The sequence below is a fragment of the Cyanidioschyzon merolae genome, chromosome 9, assembly GCF_000091205.1.
Source record: "Cyanidioschyzon merolae strain 10D DNA, chromosome 9, complete genome".
Classification (NCBI taxonomy): Eukaryota; Rhodophyta; class Bangiophyceae; order Cyanidiales; family Cyanidiaceae; genus Cyanidioschyzon; species Cyanidioschyzon merolae.
In genome coordinates this window covers 202771-224572 of record NC_010135.1, presented here as the reverse complement: position 1 = coordinate 224572, position 21802 = coordinate 202771, and the positions used below count along the sequence as shown (strand labels likewise).

At 55.6% G+C, this 21802-nt stretch overlaps 5 protein-coding genes and 1 non-coding gene across 6 annotated transcripts, besides 3 other annotated features; 3 read left to right on the top strand and 3 right to left on the bottom strand.

The window, feature by feature from the left end:
- Positions 1–466: 466 nt before the first annotated feature.
- Positions 467–1693, bottom strand: CYME_CMI077C (probable mRNA-associated protein MRNP 41, RAE1 homolog; the record flags this gene model as incomplete). The annotated part of the gene is made up of 1 exon (XM_005536205.1): positions 467–1693. One exon carries the CDS (start codon positions 1691–1693, stop codon positions 467–469), a length of 1227 nt encoding a protein of 408 aa, XP_005536262.1.
- A 2194-nt stretch (positions 1694–3887) lies between these two features.
- On the bottom strand, positions 3888–5993 carry CYME_CMI076C (hypothetical protein; the record flags this gene model as incomplete). The annotated part of the gene is made up of 1 exon (XM_005536204.1): positions 3888–5993. One exon carries the CDS (start codon positions 5991–5993, stop codon positions 3888–3890), a length of 2106 nt encoding a protein of 701 aa, XP_005536261.1.
- Positions 5994–6442: 449 nt separating this feature from the next.
- On the top strand, positions 6443–8482 carry CYME_CMI075T. Its single transcript, XR_002461322.1, has one exon. It is a non-coding gene; the product is annotated as a hypothetical transcript (transcript).
- Positions 8364–10279: a sequence feature (possible transcribed region).
- Positions 9448–10119, bottom strand: CYME_CMI073C (hypothetical protein; the record flags this gene model as incomplete). The annotated part of the gene is made up of 1 exon (XM_005536203.1): positions 9448–10119. The coding sequence occupies one exon, from the start codon at positions 10117–10119 to the stop codon at positions 9448–9450; it is 672 nt and encodes a 223-aa protein (XP_005536260.1).
- A 760-nt stretch (positions 10280–11039) lies between the features above and the next one.
- CYME_CMI072C (mitochondrial alternative oxidase) lies at positions 11040–12191 on the top strand (the record flags this gene model as incomplete). Its single annotated transcript, XM_005536202.1, has 1 exon — positions 11040–12191. One exon carries the CDS (start codon positions 11040–11042, stop codon positions 12189–12191), a length of 1152 nt encoding a protein of 383 aa, XP_005536259.1.
- Positions 12192–13735: 1544 nt separating this feature from the next.
- Positions 13736–20743, top strand: CYME_CMI070C (similar to syntaxin binding protein; the record flags this gene model as incomplete). The annotated part of the gene is made up of 1 exon (XM_005536201.1): positions 13736–20743. One exon carries the CDS (start codon positions 13736–13738, stop codon positions 20741–20743), a length of 7008 nt encoding a protein of 2335 aa, XP_005536258.1.
- Positions 13784–16509: a sequence feature (possible transcribed region).
- Positions 16727–18997: a sequence feature (possible transcribed region).
- Positions 20744–21802: the final 1059 nt, after the last annotated feature.

Here is a 21802-nt window from a genome sequence, read left to right as displayed (position 1 = left end):
CTTCATTTGTAGTATTCCGGATAAGACGGACAGAGTCGAATGGATTCGCGAGGAGGTAGTCGTGTAAGTATGCTTTGAGAACTTCTGCTTTTGGTGCACAATGTTCGAAATACGGACTAGTGAAGCGATGGCGCATCCATCCACTGACTAAAGAATGACGAACTTGCAGAATTCATGCCGTTATTCGCAAGCTAGCAGTCACAGCATGAAGCTTTACCGCGATCTTTCTCGAAGCCACGCGCTCCATTCCTATTTCTGAATGCCTACGAGAAAACCAAAACAAAATCATAACGTTCATGCTGGTATAGGTATTCCAGAACGCACCACTTTGTGAGTGGAACGCCTCGCTGCGCGCATGCGCCGCCTGCTGCCGCTCCACGAACGACGCTGCAGCCACTCGAATGATCCGCGATGCTGTGCACCTCGACGAAAGCGATCCTAGGATAGCGGTTGGCCTGTGCGATCCTTAGAAGAGGCCCTTGCGAACCGGCGGTCGAGCCCCAGCGCTCTTGCTACGAATCTCGTCGTCCTGAACGGCGTGCAGAAAAATAAGGTTGCGCTGCTCGGGAGGCACCGACTGAAATCGTGCGTATCCGCTGGCTCCCTGACTCCAGTCATAGCCCATAGCGTAGGCCAAGATAGCACCATTCGCATTAAACTCAAGGGCAACGATCGGCAAAGGAACCTCTTTGAGGCCCTTGGTCTTCACTTTCGCGGCTTTATTCCAGATATTCACCCGACCGTCGCCGCCGGCGGTTGCAAGCACGTCCACCAGCTCTGGTGCGGTCGACGGGTACGTCGTCACACAGTTGACTGGAGTGATCCGCTCCTGACCGCCTGCACCCTGATCAATGCGATGGCACTTGAAGGCGAAGGATTTCGAAGTATCCTGCAGGTACTCGATTCCGCACCGCCCTTCTACGGACGAGATCGCGTAGCAAGTACGATCCGCAAAGATCGAGATGCAACGCGTCTGGTAACGCAGTGGCGATGTCTTTCGACCTGCCGGCTGCAGCGGCTGTCGGAGATCGAACCAGAGCACCTCACGATCCGCAGTTCCGACCACGACGAGCGACCCATTCACATCCATTGCGTAGCAGCGCTCCGGGAGCGACACGGTTCCCATGGCACCGCCACCACCTTGTGCCGGATTGGGCGGAGCGCGCACATCCCAGTACTTGAGGGTTCGATCCCAGCCCGCTGTCATCAGAAACGGAGTGCCGGCAACGCCGCTGGTCTCGCCGACGAACGCACAGTGACGGATAGGTCCGTCATGGTAGGCGACAGTGTCGACTGCATTAGTAGCTGGGTCCCACATCTTGCATATGCGATCACAACCGGCTGAGAAGATTCTGGTGCCGTCACTCTTCCAGGCGGACGCCAACACCGGAGCCTCGTGGCGTATCATACCCAGACCTTGGGTACTGCCATTGGAATGAACTTCCCAGAGGCGTACCTCATTGTCCCAGGTTGTTGCGATGATAAAGTTACGGGGCAGTAGCGCTGCCGGTGAAAAGTGCACCGATGAAATGGTATCATTTGGCGGATCACTTACCATAAAGTCGTTGTTCGGGTTGAGTGTCGCGGTGTTCAGAGCGCCCCCAGAGGCAGCAGTTCCGAAGTTGCTGCTGTTTCCGAAAGCCGTAGACGATCCCGATCCAAATGGTGTTCCTGTACCGAATGTCGCAGCCATTTTCCTCGTGTTCGGTCTCAGTGCACGTTACGAAGGCGTGCGCAGCGCTCGAGCCCAGCTCGAAGAAAGCACCTGCGTACAGGTACTTACAAGTGCAACGCCCGCGTCCAGTTCTGGTGTTGGCGCTCGAGGCGTCCAGTGCCTCACAAAGGTGTCGTCCAGTGCCTCACAAGCAAGGGCGTCGATAACCCGCCAACTGCTGCCCAGTGGAACGTGTGTTGCGTTTGGTACACACGCGCCGAACAGGTTTTCAGTGTTCTGGCAAGCAGCGCAGAATGAAATCATGCCTGGTGCAGACTGGCGGTTGCTGCTCAACTAGTGTCAGATAAAAATTGAACACCGAATTGCTTGCTCGGTTCCTGCCTTGAGATTTTTCCGAGCATTTTTCGCATGGACAGCTTCGACATTCCAAGTGCAGCAATAAGGGCTAACGGGTCTGTACATTCCCTTAGGATTCTCGGTCGTCTTTTCGGAGTGGCTCCTGCGACTCTAAGTCGCTGCGATTCTTTTGCGAGATCGGAATCAAGATGACTTGCGACATCCCCGAAAAAGGTTTGGTAAAATAACCGATATCATTATCCAGTTCAAATATACGATCCTCCGCTATTCCCCTTCGCTGAATTGCATCGTGCTCAAATTACGAATGCTTCAAGTCTTCGATCTTTCAGTTTGGCGACAACTTGTGGGTGGATCAGTTCGCGCTCCTGGAGTGACGGCGAAATAGATCATTCGACTCTATCCCTCGATGACTTTTACCTATGTGCATGCCAAAATTTCACCGCAATTGTCTAATAAAAATAATCAGGTCCGTTCGAAGGACAAAAGATTTTCTATTTGTGGCCATCGACGGAACTGTATTCCAAAGCAACAGGGTACCTTTCAGACGATAGGTTCCCATAGGCTCCACTCTCTTCTGTTCTGTACGAGTGGAAAGGGTCTTCGACTCGGGCTTGAGCGATCGCAGCGATCGCCTCCAACGGAGCCTGCGTTACCGGTTTGCGTGAACGGAGCCTTGGCGAATTGCGATTTCTCGACGTGCTCTCCAGACTGGATTTTCATTCCAGCATTTGTTTCATCATGAACAACATCGCGATCCACACATGCTTTAGCACCTGCAATAACGGGAACATGCGCACCCGGCGAAGAGAGCAGTCGCCGAATGCATCGGCTTGAAGAAGTATGTGATCGCAAGGAACGGCATCAGGCGCGGTTACCGAGGCGCGCATCGAGGCCAGCCTTCTGTACCCATGAAGAGCATGTACCGAGCGACGAAGCGAGCTTTCACTTGTCACAGAGCGGCGCTCCTAGGAGGCGTTTTGGTGGACTTTAATATGGGAATACCTGAACATAACCAGGTGTCAACGATACGAATGGCGCTCCCATGCTGTATGCGAAGAAAAGGAGAACGGCAAGCCGAAGGTGGCTCGCAACTTTTCCCTACGGGTCAAAATGCGTCGATAACAGCCGAAGGCGACGAGATCGGGGCTTTAACGTTGTGATGAACATCCTTCGACTGCGGACAACGAAGCTGGAGCGACGGGAGAAACCAGCTTTCGTAAAGACAGAGATCAGGGAGGGGCATACGTAGTCGTCTTAGAAAAAGCTCGCAGAGGCTGGTGTTGATGACCGTGGAAGCGACCCAATTTTAGAGTCTATGCCCGAGTACGCTAACCGGAATCGTTCTATTTTTGTTTGTCGTTGGTCTGAATGCAGATGAAAAGCGTTGACGCGAAAGGACCGCTTCACATTCCATGATCTCATTCTGTAAGGCATGTGCAAGAGATCGTTGATCGCTGCTGTACAAATACCCGCAGCTCCGTCGATCGACTTCTCGGTACTCCGGTGGCTTTCGCCACCCGATACTACTTTGGGTGCTGTTTCGGGGAACATGGTCACCGGGGATGCGCAACGAAGCACAGGTGCGGCGAGTAGAGCATAGCCTGCTGCTGCGGCAAGCGAGACTGATGCCATGCAGAATTCCGCTGAGCTTCAGGTGATAAGAAAACCGCACAGCGGGACCCAGTTTATGAAAAAGCGCCTGATACTCATGAGACGCGTCTGGTTCGAACTAGGAAACATAATGCACAATAACGTTTAAGTACACATACCGGCTTTCAAATCGTCGATTCTTGCGTTCCAATTGCGCCAGCACAACGCCAGCACGATACTCATGTTTCGCTGCACGTGTCGCCGTTCAGGCACTTGCCGTCACTCGCTTCCGGAGAGCTCGCGCTCGCAGTACTGTCCTTATGATCACGTCCCGCAGCCGGTAGTACGGTAGTTCGTAGAGGACGTTGCGAACTAGCCCTCGTGTTCCTTGTGTCTGGTACAGAAGCTGTAAGGTGTCCCAGGTCCCGCCCGGGCGATGGAGGATGGGTTCAGCGTCCCACGGGTCGAAGGGGATCATGCGCTGGCTGTAGTGCGCGCGATAGAAGCGAGGCCTCCCGCCGACTGCGCTTCCGTCTCGTTGGTTGAACATACAAGCAGTGAAGCTGAAGGTGGAGTTGCTGATCGCCAACACGTCGCACTGGGTCAAAACATACCAGTCGGGGAAAAAACCAGCACCTAGACCCTGCCAGGCGGGTGGCATTTCGATACCGAGCATATCGCAGGTGACCGGGTTGAACTCGCGGAAATCCCGAAGCACTGCATCGATATCGTCGGAGGCTACGAAAAGCACCGGATTTGAGAGCGTCGGCCATATTTGCTCAAGCCACTCGAGGTACCACGCGGTCGGGGCGCAGTATCCGAAGGATGAAGCGGCAATGTTCTTGTAGTCTCCGAGGCGAAGATGTAGGCCTACAAGCGTCACAGGGCCGCGTCTGCCAGTCTTACGTAACGTGCGTGCAATCACATTGTCTAGATGTGCGGCAAGTTCCGGAACCACTGTGAAAGTCTGGCGAAGCAGCTCACGGTACGGACGATAGACACTCGTGTGCCACTGGAACCAGCCCCAAAAGTCGCGATTCACGAAACGCGGCTCCACGCTGGGCGCCAGGTCTGACTCTTTCACCTCGGGGACTGGTGCGCCGGCGTTCGATGCTCGAATGTAGTCCAGAAATTGCGAGGTAAAGGTAGAGTTGGCCTTTGCTTCAGCATATTCAACCACAGCGGGAAATGCACGCTCGACTGGTTGATCCTTGAGACCGAAAATGGCCTTACCCACCCAGTCCGGGACTTGAATACCCGCGTTGCATTTGCTCGCGTAAATGCGCAGGAAGGCGTACTGCAGAATTTGGTTTCCCCAGCGACCAAGTTCTCCGAATCCAGTCATGGTCACCACAGGAGGTCCATCATACGGATCGTCTGGCTTGATGAGCGGATTTCGAGGTGGCACCACCGAACCCAAGGCGAAAATGCGCGAGACGGCGATCTCGGTGTCGGCTTTGTACTTCAGGGTCATTGGAGGATCAAGTTCCTCGGAGGACTCTCCCGAGCTGCACGCCGACATGCCTTCAGACTCAGTGCGCTGTCGTTTCGCATGCGGCTCTGTGACTTCCTGATGAAGCCCTTCCAGAGAGGGAATCTTTTCTGACTGCTCGGTAAAGGCTCTTTCCTGGGGGATATCGATTCCATGTTTCCCTACTGTCTGCCCGATTTCCTTATCAGAAACGTTCTCTGTGCTGTCCTCTTCATGCAGATGAACCTCCCATTCTCTCATCGCCCTTTTCAGGCGCTCCGAGCGTCCCAGTCCCGATTCAATACGCTGCTTAAGGTAGTATTCCGTCGCACTGGTATAAAAGCGAAGCAAAAGCTCGAGACCATCCTCTCCGAGTGCTTCCACGACCTCATCCGGTGAACTCGAATCGCCAAGACCTGCGTGTCGGAACAAAAGCTCGATGATACGGTAGATTTCATCGAGTGTCAGATGCTTTTTCTGTGCGAACTCGCGAGCGCGCCGTACCACGGCACTGGTGGAACAGTTATCATCCATGTTTGGAACCGCCAACTCATTCTCCTCGCCGCTATCACTTCTTGAAAGCTCCTCACTCGAAGCGCTTCTGGAGCGCGCAAAACCCTCATCACCCAGCTGCGCGAGCTTTTTGGACCCAGCGCTGGGATCCGCCGATGCCATGCCAGGCATCATAAACTTTGGCTGGCTCGTCACCTTTGTTCCAAGGACAGTGTCGGCTAATAACGCCCGAACCGTTGCACTATCCTGACTCCGAAGAACGCCCGTCTGGCGCTCGCAGAACGCCACTCCGAGGGGCATATGCTGAAGCGGGGACAGAGCCGGCGCTTTCCAGTGGCTCGGTTCGTCTTTCTCTGTCAGAACTGAACAAGAGTTCGCCCGCCGCATCTTTTTCGCAATAGCCTACGTTCTATCTAGATAACTGGCTGCAAAAATTGTGCAACCGCTCTGTCTAGAACAAGTGCTCAAACAACGGTGCCTCCGTGCACGTAACTCTTTTGAAACCGCTTTCCGAAGTAGGGCATACGTTTTCGCACCCAATTACTGTGCGTCTGGTTTACTGTTGCTTTCGACGTTTTCTAAAGCTTTCTGGAACGAACGCTTTGCACGTATGATGACTGGAAACGATGATCACGCGTTCACGCTGTGAGCCGGTGAACACGAACCTTCTTCGCAGAGCACTGGCGCAGCGAGTGGTGCGGATGCGGAAGGCGGAAGCGCCTCCGATCGCCGCACGCGTCCAGCAGTTCACGCTGCGATGCGCCTCCGCATCGCGGACGGCATGGCACGCACGCACGCATGCACGCACGCACGCACGCACGCGCTGTCTGCGTAGCGGACAACGATGTACGTGTATGGTTCAGCAACAAGAGTACGCGCAACTGGCCTATGCCTAGACTGGAATACAGCGACACGGAAAAAATGGATGCCTTGGGTGGACCATCGAAGGCTTGGGTCACTCTCTACTGACATCAGCACCAGCCACGTGTTCTTGTTTCTGTGATCGCTTTCCTTTGAACTCGGAATCTCTGACTGTACGAACGCCGGCATCTGCATTCTCTCCAGCTCTGCTGTAAGCCGTCGCAGGATGTTGATGACGTTGTTCTTGTCCAGGTATCACTGAGTTTGGCTGCTGGCAATGCAGTTTGTGCACAAACAATTGCTGGGGTGGACGCTTCTCTTTCCATTTAAATCTTCTGTGTAAACAGCCGCGGTGCACCGTTCGCAGCGGTAACACTTGGCTGTGTTCGGGTATTACCGTACGTCCACGACAGCGCCTCCTCCAAGCACCGCCTTGAGGCGTCAGAAGCTTGCTTCATCGCTCGCTACATGCCCTTCACATATAGAGAAGGCGAACCTCAGTGCCTCCCTCCCTTTCTATGTCCTGTTCCGTACGCGAATATCCTGGGCTTCTTTGCGACGATACCCTCTGCAAGTACTTTATCCACAGCGCGCGCATGCGCATACGGTCGCATTCAGTAGGAGATTTGTGCCTCGTAACCTCGCCCATGATGAAGCGAGCCCCGACAGGAGAATCCAAGCTGGAGGACAAGTCGAGAAACTTTGTATCGTCTACGCTGTGTCCGTGCACGGCGGTGACGCAGTCTCCACTGTAAGCGATCACTGCAGTGACTCAGGTTCGAGTCCAAGAGCCCTGTATCCAAACAGAAGAGACGGAAGCCTCTAGAAGCGTATCCTATCAGAGGTATTATGCTGCATTCGAATGCCGCTTCGTCGATGGCTACGAAGGGGTGAGCATCTCTCCTTCGAACGGAATCGATTATTTGAAGTGACAACTTCAGCGCACTTTCCGCATGCGCACATGAACAAGTTGTCGAGCAGCGAGGTCGAGTTTTGATCGTCGTCAATCCATTGGTGCAAATTGCTGCACCTCGAGTTGCCTTGAACCAGGGAGATCGAAAACGTGAAGAATGCCTGATTTCAGCATGCAACCCGAGGGGAAAAGAGAAGCGTGCATGCATATGGTTATGAATTTGAGGGTGTTTCGCGTTAGCTCACAAAGCCTCGTTTGCCAGCGTTTCGAATCATCTTGATTCCTGCAATGTCATTGAATTCTAGCTTTAGAGCGAGTGGAAGGGGCGACTCCGAAACACCGACGGACAACCCCGAAACTATTTACGAATCATAATCGTTTATTTCTGGAATGCGAATGTCGAGGGTGTACATATGAAAAAAAAGACGGAGAATATCGCAAGACTGAGCACGCGCGAGCACTTCAGTGTTCCAGGTTAATCTGAAACGGGTACAGAGCCCCGTACGAGCAGGCACGTTATTCATTTGTGTCGTATTCGGAGCGTGCCTTCCTGAGCGCGAGTTTACCAATAAACTGATAACTACTCGTGGCAATGCACATAACGGAGCTGACACGTATTTCTGGTGCATCTGGGCACCGGTGAAAGACGAGCTCAGCCTGGAGCTGACTCTGGAAGAAATCGGCGGTCTACATCTGAAACTGCCACTGCCGTACTGCCTTTTTTAGGCCGTCAGAGATGCCTTGTCATCGGGCAATCACGAGGCAAAGTATGATTGCGTTCGCTGGCCTTCAAGATGGTCGAACCAGGGCACCAGCTGAGAGCATACATTGGGTTTAGCGCGAGTGAATGCTTGAAGCGGGCCCCGAGGTTCTCTCCCTGAAATGCGCGGCCCCACCTTTTTTCAATCAATATCGACGGGTGTTGCGGTTTCCGCTTGGCTACGATTCAGGTCGCGAATGAGATGTTCGATTTGCGTTGCAGCGTTCTCTATGACCTGGTATGGAACAGCACGGCAGGGTTGATACGATTTCGAAAACCAATGTCTTTGCTACTCATTGCGGGCGTTGCAATAAAGTCTTTCCACCAGGGGATGTCCATTCCTGGTAATTCACAGAAACCTAATCGATTCTGCTCTTCTACTGGTAAAGAATGAGCACACGTTTCCGTATGCGCCCGGCTCTGAAGCATCTTTCCGGACGCGGTGGAGAGCACGGAAACATTCTGCAGTATATCCATGTATTGTCGTCCAGCTTGGCTACGTGCTCAGCGGCATCCCTTTTCTGGACGAGTTGCAAGAAACGAAAAGCGTGGAGCTTTCTGCAGCGGAGCTTTGCAGTGTCCCGCAATTTTTCCGCAGGAATTCTCAGATGCACGCGCACCCGGGGCCATCGCAGCGCAAAAATCTACAGTTCCCACGCGGTGGACGCCTGTATATATTCCGACAAAACCTACCCCAGAGACAGAATCGCTTTTTCATCAAAAAGTTGCAACGCTTCATCACAGAGGCCTGTGTGCGGTACGAAGCAGCGGCTGGGATATCGTGCGATACTGGCGTGATTCAGCGCAAAACTGCTGGAATGTGCGCTTCACGTGAAGCTTGCAATGAGCTCGAACCTATGCAATGATTCCTCCCGCATACCTTTCTCAAGGCGGAATGGCCTGCTAGCGCCTGCATCCATGCCACGCTACTTGACCGTTCATGTGCACCCTCGTGCAGTTCAAGTTTTCCAGTGAAACCAACAACGCGCAGCGTTGTTGTGCTTTCCAAAATACCGCGTGCCCGGTGCGTGATCGCTGCGTGCGGTGACACCTCAAAACTCGAAATGTTTTATGGTGCTTTCCGTCTCGTAGACCTGTGCGAAACTGCGGGCACCAGGAATAGGATCGCATCTACAGCGGTCGAGCCGTATGCACGAAAAATCCATGCCACTTCTACACATACGACGAAGCGTTTCGGTTCGAGCAGGTACTGACGAGGTAGCAAACCCCGGTTCCCTGGTGATGCTATCCTTGCGCATGCTGGATTAAGGCCCGAATAACGCGAACGACAGTTCCAAGCATAGATGTTACCGCCTCGGCCCGCTATCGAGCGGTGGATCATCAGAGCCCGGAATTTGGGGCATCGGCGGAAACTGGATGTCGTCACGCCCCAAGAGCTCCTTAATCAAATTCTCTTTCATCATCATCTGCGACATGATGGCCGCGCACATTTCACGGCAGGTCTCTGCGCTAGTTTGCTCAATTTCCGCGATGTATTGCTGAAGAAGCAGCTGCTGCGACAGAGTCAACTCATATGGAGACTGCTCTTCAAAGCTCGGCGGCCGATCCTCTTCGGGGAGCTCCTCAGGTCTGCCGCTTCCTGGGATATTGCTTCCACCAGGCCCCTTGGACTGTTTGCCGTAGTCTGGCGGCTCGGGTTCGCCGGGTCGAGCTCGTCCCTCGCAGTTCGACCTCACGCACAGGCTCCGACCGCCGCCTGCCCCAAGGGCCAGCCTGAAGCGCATGCTGCGTCGCAGCACTGGGCTGCTTTTACCTAGAAAAGAGTTCATCGTAGAGGTGCGTCGCGCAGCGAGCACCGAGTGCCAGGTTCGTGAGCAGTTGCCTACGATGAACGCGGCCGGCATGAATCCTACTTTTCTTTTTCTCAAAAACCACGGGTACGAACATGAGGCTCGATTTGATGAGTCTTTAGAAACTAGTGGCTGACCAGCGGTGGCCTCCAGGAGTTCTCTTCGCATCCGGCAGCGAGAACGGCACAGAGGTTGAGCTGGAGCTGCGTCACCCGCCGACGGAAGCGCATTAGCTCCTCAGCTATCCGAGGCGCGTCCCTCGGAGCTGCCAGATTCCACCGCGGTAACGTGCTGGAGATCGACGCTATGGGAGGTTTCTTGTAAATTATGATCAAAACAGTCACCGGAATTTGCGCGACGCTATCAACTCGCGCATGGCCGAGGCCGCTCGCTGCAGCGTGCTGCTTACGGGCGAGAAGCCGCTTCGTCTCCGCGAGATATCCACGAAGGAGCATTCGGTGCCGAAGGAAGCGCCCACCAAAGCCTCGGCACCCGCAGGGTTCCTCGACTGATCAAAGTTCGTTTCCGCACGGAAAAACTGTTCTCGTCTTCCTGGAGCGTGGAAGCGTCTGGAGTCTAGCGGCGGCCAAGTCCATACGGACTGATAATATTCGCGCATCCGCAGCAAACAGGTGCAATGCATCCACCTCGCCCGCTCTATATTCTCGCGCGAGCCGTAACGGTCGACACCGATCCGTACCCGAACACTGGACACAACGGGTAGGTACCCCTTCATCGATGGATTGCCTGCTCTCTTTCCTGTTCTGAGCGGCTTGGCGCTGGGCGAGGCATCTCGGTGCACAGATCGCAACGAGCGCCAGCGCGCGCCTGCAAACGCATCCCGCTGAGCGCTGCCGCAAGCTGCGACGACGCTCATTCAGTGCGCAGCGTTGCGGGCGTAGTGCAGCTCTAGAAGCGGGCGCACCGGCTGCCATGATGCGCGCGAGCGCCACTTCGCGCGTGGCGCAGACGTTCCTCATTCTGGATTACCAACTATCCGCTGAGTCTCGGATCACAAACGCAGGTGTCAAGCGATCGGTTTTCGAAAAAGTACTTCCCCAGCTTTTCGTGCTTGCAACCTTGAGTGTATGGTCTGTGCAGGGATTGTGCCGAAAGTCACGAGTATTTACTGTAGAGTAGTTGGACGGGCTGTGCGCGCCACCGGAGTGGGCGACTTGCTAGCGCGTCAGCAGGGGCTGTGGCGCAACGTTCCGGGAAATGCTCCGCACTTGCCTTGTCGAGACTGGTCACTAGCTGGTTGCCTGAGTTCCAAGTCTTTAACTACCTGGAGCGCAACCTATACCGCGAGAGGTGTGCGGGAGTCGGAACCTCGTTTGCCACCAGTTGGGCTTGCCGCCGCCCCTCTTTGGCGCACGGGTGCGCGGGCGCTTAGTACACAGCCACAGCCAGATACGTCTTCAACAACAACAATAACCGACGCGACTGGAAGGCCGGACGAGACACCATACCAGCCAGTTAGAGACGCACCGCCCAAGAGCGACCCGAACTACCCGTGGAAGTGGCACAGCTTCCTGCCCGAGCACACCTATAAACCAAACTTGAACGTCGATCTGAAGCGACACGTGCAACCAACAGGATTTAGTGACCGCTTTGCATACTATACGGTGAAGTTTCTGCGCTTTTTTGCCGATGCCTTCTTCCAAAGACGTTATGGCCACCGTGCAGTTGTGCTCGAGACCGTTGCAGCCGTTCCTGGTATGGTAGGTGGCATGATGCTCCATCTGCAGTGCCTGCGTCGTTTCCGTCAGTCTGGCGGCTGGATTCGAGTCTTGCTCGAGGAGGCCGAAAACGAGCGTATGCACCTCATGGTTTACATGTCGATTGCACAACCAAGGGCGCTGGAGCGCGCGCTCGTGATCCTCGCCCAGGCTGGCTTTTTCAGTTTCTATACATTGCTGTACACAATATCACCAAAGACCGCACATCGATTGGTTGGTTATCTCGAAGAGGAGGCGATTGTATCCTACACGGAATATTTGAAGGACATCGACGACGGCCGCATCCCGAATATTCCCGCGCCACCCATTGCGATTGACTATTGGCAGCTGGACCCGAATGCGCGTTTACGGGACGTCGTCCTGGCGACGCGCGCAGATGAGGCGCACCACCGGGATGTGAATCACTTGCGCGCTAACCTCATTAAAGCGCATCGCGGGGACCCGGCGCCCTACGCTGCTCTGAAGCACGGCGAGGTGGATCCCAGTCAATACGGAAGCTGAGACATGTTGTTCAAGTATTTGGCAGTACAGCGCGTGTGTCGCTTATTCATGGAAAGTTGCATTCTGGAAAGCTCTCGCATCCATCAGTCGATGTATGATGCACGGGAGTATGAGTTGTATAGTATTGGCAAATAAACTCAAATGATCGTGGACTTTTATGCGTGCGCAGCAACCTCGACGGAAGGATTTCCTACAGGCGTGGCAGGGCGCTTGCCCTCTGGCTTCAGCGTGCTCTGCTGCAAAATACGGTGCATCCGAGTACGTACGGAACGCGGGGGATTCGTGTGCGATGCAAAAGTACGAGGTGATTGAAGACTTCGTCGCACACGTGCAATCGGACGTGGTTGCTGCTCCCGAGCAGGTGCTGTACGCGAACGATGGACAATGGTCGAACAGGAGCCCTCCGAGGTGCACCATGATTTTGAAAGAATGGAAGCGGGACTCTTCTCGTCGCACTTCGCTGCAGCCGAGGCGGCTGGGGCGGTCCCGTCCCTGAAACTAGCTGACGAGCGAGGTACGTTTGCGCCCGCGCTCGTTACCTGCTCGGTGCGACGGTAGCCTCATATTGCGAGTTTTCCCTGAAACTCGCTGGTGGATGAGCTGCGTCTGTGTTCACGCAAAGTCGCTGCTTGGGGCAATTTTATATCCAGATTTTCGCAGCTGTTGCATGAGATTTTCCAGGGCACGTTGCAACTCGAGAAAACCTTCACGATCCGTTGATTCTCGATTTGCTACGGATTTGTGCGTCGGAGTAACAAGTCGACCCCTAAAGGGGTGACCGACCATGAAGACCTGGGATGGAGTCCTGATTCTTCTCGAAAGAGCCTCAGACCACAATTGTCAGCGATGAATGTGCACTGCGCGATAAAAGACTGAATCGCAGCTCTCCATGGCGTGTCCCAGCGATACCATTGAGACTGAACGCGGAGCTTGAGGAGGTCCCCTGACTGGACGGGGAACGTCTCACACTAGATCGATCAGAAGGTCCTCTGGTTCGAGCGAGCGACCATACTTCACAGCGCTCGTTGCTTGCACCGACTCCCATAAGTCTACGTCCAAGTCGTCGTGCCTTCACGCGGCGTCCGCAGCCGCACCGACAGCGCCACCACAAGGCACCTCGGAAGACACGGAGTCCGGAAAACCTACGTCGTTTTATCGATCGAGTTTATGCGCCTGAACGGATTTGTTGTGTACTCGGTGAAACGTAGATGCGTCTCGCGGTATCTGAGATCACGCTCCTTCAGACTTGTTCTAGCGTTTGAATTTTTAGAATAATCCGATACGATTCACCGATCCCGTATCCCTACATATCCGCGCAATGGCGATGGACCCGAGATCACCGATGCTCTGTGGCGAGCACGCAATCGCAGCGTTATGCGTCGAGGACACGTGTCATCGCAACACGTGTCTATCTGTGAGCTCCCGATCCGTGTACACGACACGTGTTCGCGCCAAATTTGGCGTGCGCATCCGCCGGTGGCATTCCTCCCGCAACGCGTATCGTCCAGCCTGGGCATATTCCGTAAGGACTTCTTATTAGAACGATGAATGAAGGCACTTTACGCACGATGAGAGGATCAAGATATGGAACGTTAATTTTTCTTGTTCTATCTTTATTATTATTGCTTTCGCTAGTTTGGGGACCGATTCGGGCTTGCGCAAGCGCGGCGGGTCCGCGACAGGCACCCTCGCAAAGTGACCATGTGTCACTCGAGGAACGCGACTGGTTCGAGATGCTGCGTCCTGCTTTGGGCGGGCGTAACTCTGGGCCTGGTGGCCTCACTGACAGTAGCAGTAGTGGCACCAGCTTCACGGGACCTACATCTACAGGGACGAGCACTGCTGCGTCGACAGGCGGGAGTGGCACCTCGACGGACTCTGGGGTTTCAGCGGTGTCTGGGCCACCAACCAGCATAACTAGTTCGACGCCCGGTCCCGTCTCGACACCGGCGCTGAGCACACCCACGGTAGCGCTGACGCCAACACCTATGAGGTCGCCTACACCTACACCTACACCTACACCTACACCGACGCCTACACCGACACCGTTACCGTCTCCTACACCAACTCCATCACCATCACCGAATACGCAGCACACAACAGGACCTACTGTTCAGCCTATTTTGCAACCATCGCCCAGCTTCGGCGTGAATACCGCGACTAGTTCCGCTTCTGCATCATCCACAGGAACGGGAATTAGCTCAAACAGTGGGAGTGCGATTTTCACACCAAGTTTAACGAGTTCAGGGACAGGCTCTGCGACACCGACGTCTCGGCCGCGAGATAGTTACATTCATGGAAACAGCCTTGTAGATTCGCTTGCCTCTTCAACACCGGCAATGACGTCTACCCGTCGGGCAACGCCAACGCCAACGCCAACACCGACGCCTACGCCTACTCCTACGCCAACACCGACACCTACGCCTACTCCTACGCCAACACCGACACCTACGCCGACACCGACACCTACGCCGACACCGACACCTACGCCGACACCTACGCCGACACCTACGCCGACACCTACGCCGACACCTACGCCGACACCTACGCCGACACCTACGCCGACACCGACGCCTACGCCAACACCGACACCTACGCCAACACCGACACCTACGCCAACACCGACGCCCACGCCCACGCCCACGCCTACGCCTCTACCATCTGTATCATCGACGCCTGTTGTGAGCAACGCGACAAGCACGCCTGCACCGTCGCCTTCTGTATCATCGACGCCTGTTGTGAGCAACGCGACAAGCACGCCTGCACCGTCGCCTTCTGTATCATCGACGCCTGTTGTGAGCAACGCGACAAGCACGCCTGCACCGTCGCCTTCTGTATCATCGACGCCTGTTGTGAGCAACACGACAAGCACGCCTGCACCGTCGCCATCTGTATCATCGACGCCTGTTGTGAGCAACGCGACAAGCACGCCTACGCCTCTACCATCTGTATCATCGACGCCTGCTGTGAGCAACACGACAAGCACGCCTGCACCGTCGCCTTCTGTATCATCGACGCCTGTTGTGAGCAATGCGACAAGCACGCCTACGCCTCTACCATCTGTATCATCGACGCCTGTTGTGAGCAACACGACAAGCACGCCTGCACCGTCGCCATCTGTATCATCGACGCCTGTTGTGAGCAACGCGACAAGCACGCCTGCACCGTCGCCTTCTGTATCATCGACGCCTGTTGTGAGCAACGCGACAAGCACGCCTGCACCGTCAACATCACCAACACCCGCTACGACGTCCATTGTTGGGCGCGCCTTCCTCTCTGTTCGAACTGAGGCTTCATGCTCGTCCGCATCGCTTGCTCTGTCTGCGTCAGTTGCATCCGCCTTGGGCATATCGCCGAGTGCTGTCACCGTGTCCGATGGATGCTTCTCTTCAGGCTTGCCGCTGAATCGAGAAGTACTGCTACAGGAACGCATCCAGCGCTTTCTCCCAGCGGGTGCGTCGTTCGATTTACCATTCCTTACGACGCTGTTCCGTCAGACGAGCTCTGGGGCCGGTGGCCTTGTGCAATTTACTGTTTTCGCAACAGTACCCGTATCTAATGCGAGTCAAGCTCAGCAAGAACTCAACAAGCTGCTGAGCTCGACCTCGTTGCGTCATCAGCGCCTCGCACAAGGAGTCGGACCTCCGTCGCCACCTCCCACACCGACCCCGCTACTGAACACGCTTCCGAATGGTAGCCCGATCCCTCAGCAAAAACTTGTATTTGCTGACCAGCCCACGATACAGATTCCCGGAAACGCAAACATTTCCTGCGAGGCGATTCAAGCCGCGGCGAAAACGGCATACTACAACGCATTCGCGGACATTCCCGATTTCACGTTGGAGGATGTTTCTCTGAGCCCGTGCTCTTCGTCTCAAGTGATGCGAGCGGGTGCACCGCCGTCCGATCTCGTTCAAAACGGGTTACGCGGTTTGACAAGTTGGCGGCGCTCACGTAAGGGTGCTCTTCGTCTCAGCTATTCTACGACCTATACATTCAGCGTAGCGTGCGCAGTCTACCCCAGGTACGCCCCGGCAAACTGGCAACAGCGCAACTATCAAGCAGCATACACGCTACAGAGCGAGATCATTATGCAAGCCGAAACATCAACAACAGTGACGTTGACGACGCTGAACTCTGAAAGCGTCACTTCGCTGACGTACACCCAGCAGGAGAGTGTCGTGGAGGCGTTGCTTGGAAACAGCGACAATCTTGTCTACGAGCCGGTGCCCGTCTATCCTCGTCGTGTCTACCTTCGGACCTCCTTGTACTGCGGCTCGGCGTCGCCCGGCTCCGTTCGACTAAGCTGTAACTCGATGCAGACAGCGATATTGAACAGTTGCGACAATATCGGAATCCCGTCCGAGGTGGTGACGATTCGCTCCTGCGAGCAGGTCAACGAATGGGACGTGGTGGTGCACCTCCAAATCGATACGTACTCGACGTATGCTTCCGGGTTCACTGCCGCCTTGCGAGACAATATCCAGAATGGCTACTACTTTGAGCAGGTGAATACCTACGAAACCAGTTGTGGCAGCGTCGAGTTTTACACCGATATCGTGCAATACTCGTACATCGACGTGATCGGTACCAGCAGCTACGCCGCTCCATCCGCAACGCCAACGCCAACGCCAACGCCAACGCCAGTGAAATGGGTTGAAGTCGTGACCGAGCGGCCTGCAGTTGGCGGCGTCTGGATCGAATGGGAATACTACTGTCAGGCACTGGACGTCGTCGAGTACTGGACGTGTTCTGAGGTTGCGTATGTGATGCAGCAGACGCTCGCCGAGGTTTGCGGCGTCTTCGTCTCCGAAATTGTCATCGAGAATTGTGAGTGTATCGCGGTCAATGGACAGGGTAGCGTTCCGGCGAGCTGCAGCGGTTTCACCACGACCAGCAGCGGAGAGGTCATTTTCGAGTCGGCACCAATGTCGACGACAACTCCCACGAGCACAGTCTTGCCGCTCAGTTCAAGCGTTGCGCCGACGCCATCTGCGGTGCTTGTCACCCCGACAGCGAACGCCATTGTTGCGAGTGCAACCGCGTCGCCTCCAGAGACGGTAACATCAGCACCTGTGCGGTCAGGTACAGAGACGCCGATGCCAACCGCGAGCCCAACACCTGCCGGTACGAACACGTCAGCTGGCGCAGTGCAATGGCACTACAATCGTGTTTCCGGTCGAGTGCTGACGAATGCTTTCCAGGCACAGAATGTGAGCCAAAATATGACCACTGCGTACCACTCGGCACACATCAAGAACACCTTTGCGAGGAAGCTTCGTGAGCTTCGTCATCAGCGTAGCCATCACAATTCCAGTACGAATGGAAATGTGAGCATTCAGATTTCCCAGAACCGGAGTCTAGTCTCGTTGGACTTTTTGGGCAAACCGTCGACATTGGAGCCGCTCTATTCCGTCGTCCAGCCCGGGCGATTGTATGATCTCAGTGGAAGGATATGCACCGCTTCGTGCCGGCCGCCTGGCATCAACGATTCGGACGTCTCGCCGGCAAACTGCTGCAGTGGAAACGGGGTATGCGTCAGTGGCGTCTGCTACTGCGTTGGTGGCTATCGAGGTTTGCTGTGCCAGAATGCGCCTTCATCATCATCGTCGTCGTCGTCGTCGACAGCGTCTGCGTCGCCTTCGCCATCCAGTTTGGCGTTACCGAGCTTTCCGCCGCCTCCTTCGGGCTACGATGCCGTGGATCTCTTGATGGAATTGCGTGGCGTGTCGTATAGTCAGTTCTACAACAGCACCAACAACGCCCGCTTCCGCGATTTGCTGATGCAAAGCATCCAGTCCATTGCGCAGATCTCGTTGGTACGCATTCACGTGGTCGGCGGCAGCGAGTCCTATAATTCCCTGCATTACATGTTGATGCGGGCACCGACGAGTGTCACCACTACCGGCGCCGTACAGTTGATCCTGAAACCGAGCGATGTGAATGTGGTCACCCGTCTGCTAAGCACTGTGTTCCTCTATGAGCAAGTTCGACAGGCGTTCCCTCCAAATGGATCCGTGGTATCAGTGGAGGTGCGACGTGTCGCCACAGGTGACCCCTCTCAGATTTCCGGCAGCGGATCTGGCTCGGGTGCACCTCTGGGGGCAATCATTGGAGGCGCTGTGGCCGGTGCTGCTGCCCTGATTCTCGCCGTGTTGGCTGTATGGCTTTTCTTGCGGCGAAGGCGACGTCGACAGCAACGCCAGCGCAACCGAACAGGCACAGTGCCGTCGTCAGCGGCACTCGCGGGAATAGCTCCCGGATCCCGAGTCTCCCAGAACGATACCGTTGATGTGGCAGCGTTGAGACCAACTGGCAGCACAGCTGCCGCACTGGGCACAGTCGACAGCGCCAATGTGGTTACCATGCCTCTGGTTGTGGGCCCGAACGCCACACTGCGCGAACTCGCGCGAGAGCGCCTGCTGTACGGCATGCTGGCGGGCACAGCAAGGTCGTCGCTTGCCGGTGCGGAAGACTCCCGCGGCAGCTCCGCTGATCAGCGTCGCGCTCCCGGAATGCTAGTAGCAGACGATCGCGGCATCCAGGTATTGTCTGCAGCGTGCCGCATGAGTGACCTCGTGGGCAATGGTGTGTTCCTTGTTGAGGAACTTGGTCAGCAGCCGCCAACGCTCAACGCGTTGCCGCCAAGCGACCAAGGTCGGCGTCTCGTGTACCTCTTCAAGCCGACGTCGAACGCGGTGAATACGCTGATTGCGTCGCTTGAACATGTGACCAAAGCGTCTGACAGAGGAAGCGGAGAACACGATGACTCGGAGACGCCCAAGGTCTCCAGCAAGACCATCATTGAAGTTTTCGCGACATCTCGCGTCGACGAAACGTATCTTGATCGAGTTCGGGCGGCATCGCAGCTCGTCGAACGGCTTGCGCAGTTCACGGAACTCAACATCGATTTCTGTGCATTCGAGCAGCGCCTGTTTCATCTCGGCCGTTATCCTGCGGATCTGCAGCCGGTGCGGCCGCAAACCATTGCCGAGTCCTTGTTGACGCTGTGCTCCGTACTGCAGGAGCGACCGCGTATCCGTTTCGCGCGAGACTCGTTCACGGGCGCACCCGCAGCCGTCGCAGAGGAGCTCGTCAGGATACTCGACGAGTACGGTCCTCTCATTCTGCCGACAAGAGCGGGATCCGCTCCTCGAGCTGGAGCTTCTCGGACGGTGCTCCTCATTGTTGACAGAGACTGCGATCTGTTGACGCCCCTGTTGCACGATGATACGTATCAGACGGTGCTGAAGCAGGAATTCCCTTCGTTGCTGGAGGCTGATAGCGGTGCTGGATCCCAGCTGGTGCTCGATGAGTACGCTGACGATGTCTGGAGCCTCGTGCGCTATCGCCCAGTGGAGCAGGTCGGGCGCCTCCGGACCGCGAAACGAGGCGCGCTCGCCACGAGCACCTCCGACTCGAACGTTTTGCTGCCTAGCGATGCCGACGCTGCGTCACTGGAGCGTCACCAGCGCCTGGCTCGTCGCGCGCAGGATCTCTGGGAGAATGCGCAAATCGCCAGGATTGCTGCTCTCGAACGAGACATGCTCAATGCGCAGCGTGTCGTCGGTACCGATGCTGAAACGCGTGTCCGAGGACAGCTGCGACAATTGCTCGACGAGGACAATATTCGCCTGGTGGACAAAGCTCGTCTGATTGTATTGTTTGCGCTCACGCAGAATACGAGCACAGCTGAGATTCAGGAGCTGGTCTCGATGGCATTTGCTCGCTCTTCATTCGGGGAGCACCAGTCATGGGGATCGTCACAGGGATCGGCGGCGCTTTCGAGTACTTCGGCAGGGTCGAGTGCATCGACTGGAACCTCTACCACAGCATCGGATATCCGGACTGCACCGCAGCTGACCGCTGTCATTGAGCGTTTGTGCATCGCCTACGGAGTGCCGTTGCGGAAGACGCCATCGGAGATGCAAGCCATGCAACAGACCCATGGACGGCTCGCGAAACTTGCGACATTGCTTATCGAGCGTCGCCTCGGTGAGTCCGCGTTCCCGTATGCCGGCGAGAGCCGCCACTTCGATCGCGCGTACATGTCCGACGACTCGTCAGCCGGTGAGCTCTCCGATTTCTCTACCGATGACGAGGAGAGCGGTATTCGCCGCACGAGTCGAAGTCTTCGCAGGCGTCGTTCGTCGTCGGCAATCCGTGAGTCGTCTCTCGGTCGTCGCAATCGTCGACGTTCCTCTTCGTCATCGGTTGGCAGCGTAGACGAGTCTGCGACGCGTCGCATCATTATCTTTGTCATTGGCGGCCTCTCGTGGAATGAGACGCGGTACGCCTATGATCTTTCGGAGTCGAGCGGCACGCAGGTGTTCTTTGGTGGAAGTTGTATGCTCGACGCTCGTGCATTCATTGAAGCTCTCGTGCCTACAGCGTCGGACATGCTCGCGGGCAAGGGCGCTCTCGAGGGAAGCATGCCAGGGGCCTTGCCGCCCTCGAGTACAAAGCTGGTGCGTTCGAGTTCCGCTGCTGCACTGAGTGTATTGTCTCAGCGAAAGCGCTCGCGATCGCGCAGCACCTCGGTGACGCGCTGACGCTGACACAGGCCCGGACTCATTACGCGTCTGGTTTGTTCACACGAAGCGTACGGATCGTGTACGGTAGTTCATTGATGCAATGGAGTCCTTGAATGTATGCACTGGGAGCGCGTATCGACTCGCGTGCACATCGTGCTGCCGACCGTGGAGGTTGCGGTACAAGCGCTCGGAAGTTGACGTTCCCCGCTGGGTTCATTGATGGACGTTGCTCTGGTGGCAACTAGGGAATTGAAGTCATAAGTACACGAATCATCCGTTTTTCATGTACAAAAGCGACGGGTATTCGTAAATGACACCAATGCCAGAATAGAGAAGAGCAGGTCGTCCAACTCGCGCACACACGCTCTTGTTGCTGTGTATTCGCGTTGTCGTCCAGACTGGCATTTGGGTGCTTTTTTCGACTGCTTTCTTTTGATGTTCCTTGTATCCGGTTTTACATGCGTCGGTGTCTCCTCACTCTTCGGTTCCAGCATCTACAGTCGACGGATGTTGGTGGTAGCGTTCGAGTCCCGGTTTCGTTGCGTCTGGCTGTTGTCGACGCTTTTCAGGCAGACACGGTAGTTGCGATTGACGCTTCGCTTGTCATTTTCATCCGTTTTGTGTACGACCTCGGTGCGGCCTTTTGCAGCAGCGATACCTGGCTGCGGTCATGTGTTTCCGTATGTTCACCACTTCGTTTCCTGCTCCGAGGGTCGACGAGTGGTGCGTTCAGGTGTGCTTCATCGCTGGGTACATGCCCTTGACGGATATGCGAGACGCGTCTCGATACCCGCCTCCGTTGACACGACCTGTGCCATACGCAAAGATCACCGGCGTCTTCTGGGCAATCCTCACAACGAGTACTCTGTCCGCTGCAGACGCTCGCGTACACTCTTCCGTTCGATAGGGAGTATGTGCAACGCGATTTTGTCTATGATGAAACAATTAACGAAGAAGCATCCAGGCTAGAGATCGCGTTGAGAAATCTCGATTGGATCGCGGGTCCTTCGTGTACAGCGGTGACGCACCATCCACAGGAAGCGATCGCTATGATGGCTCAAGTCCGAGTCCGAGACC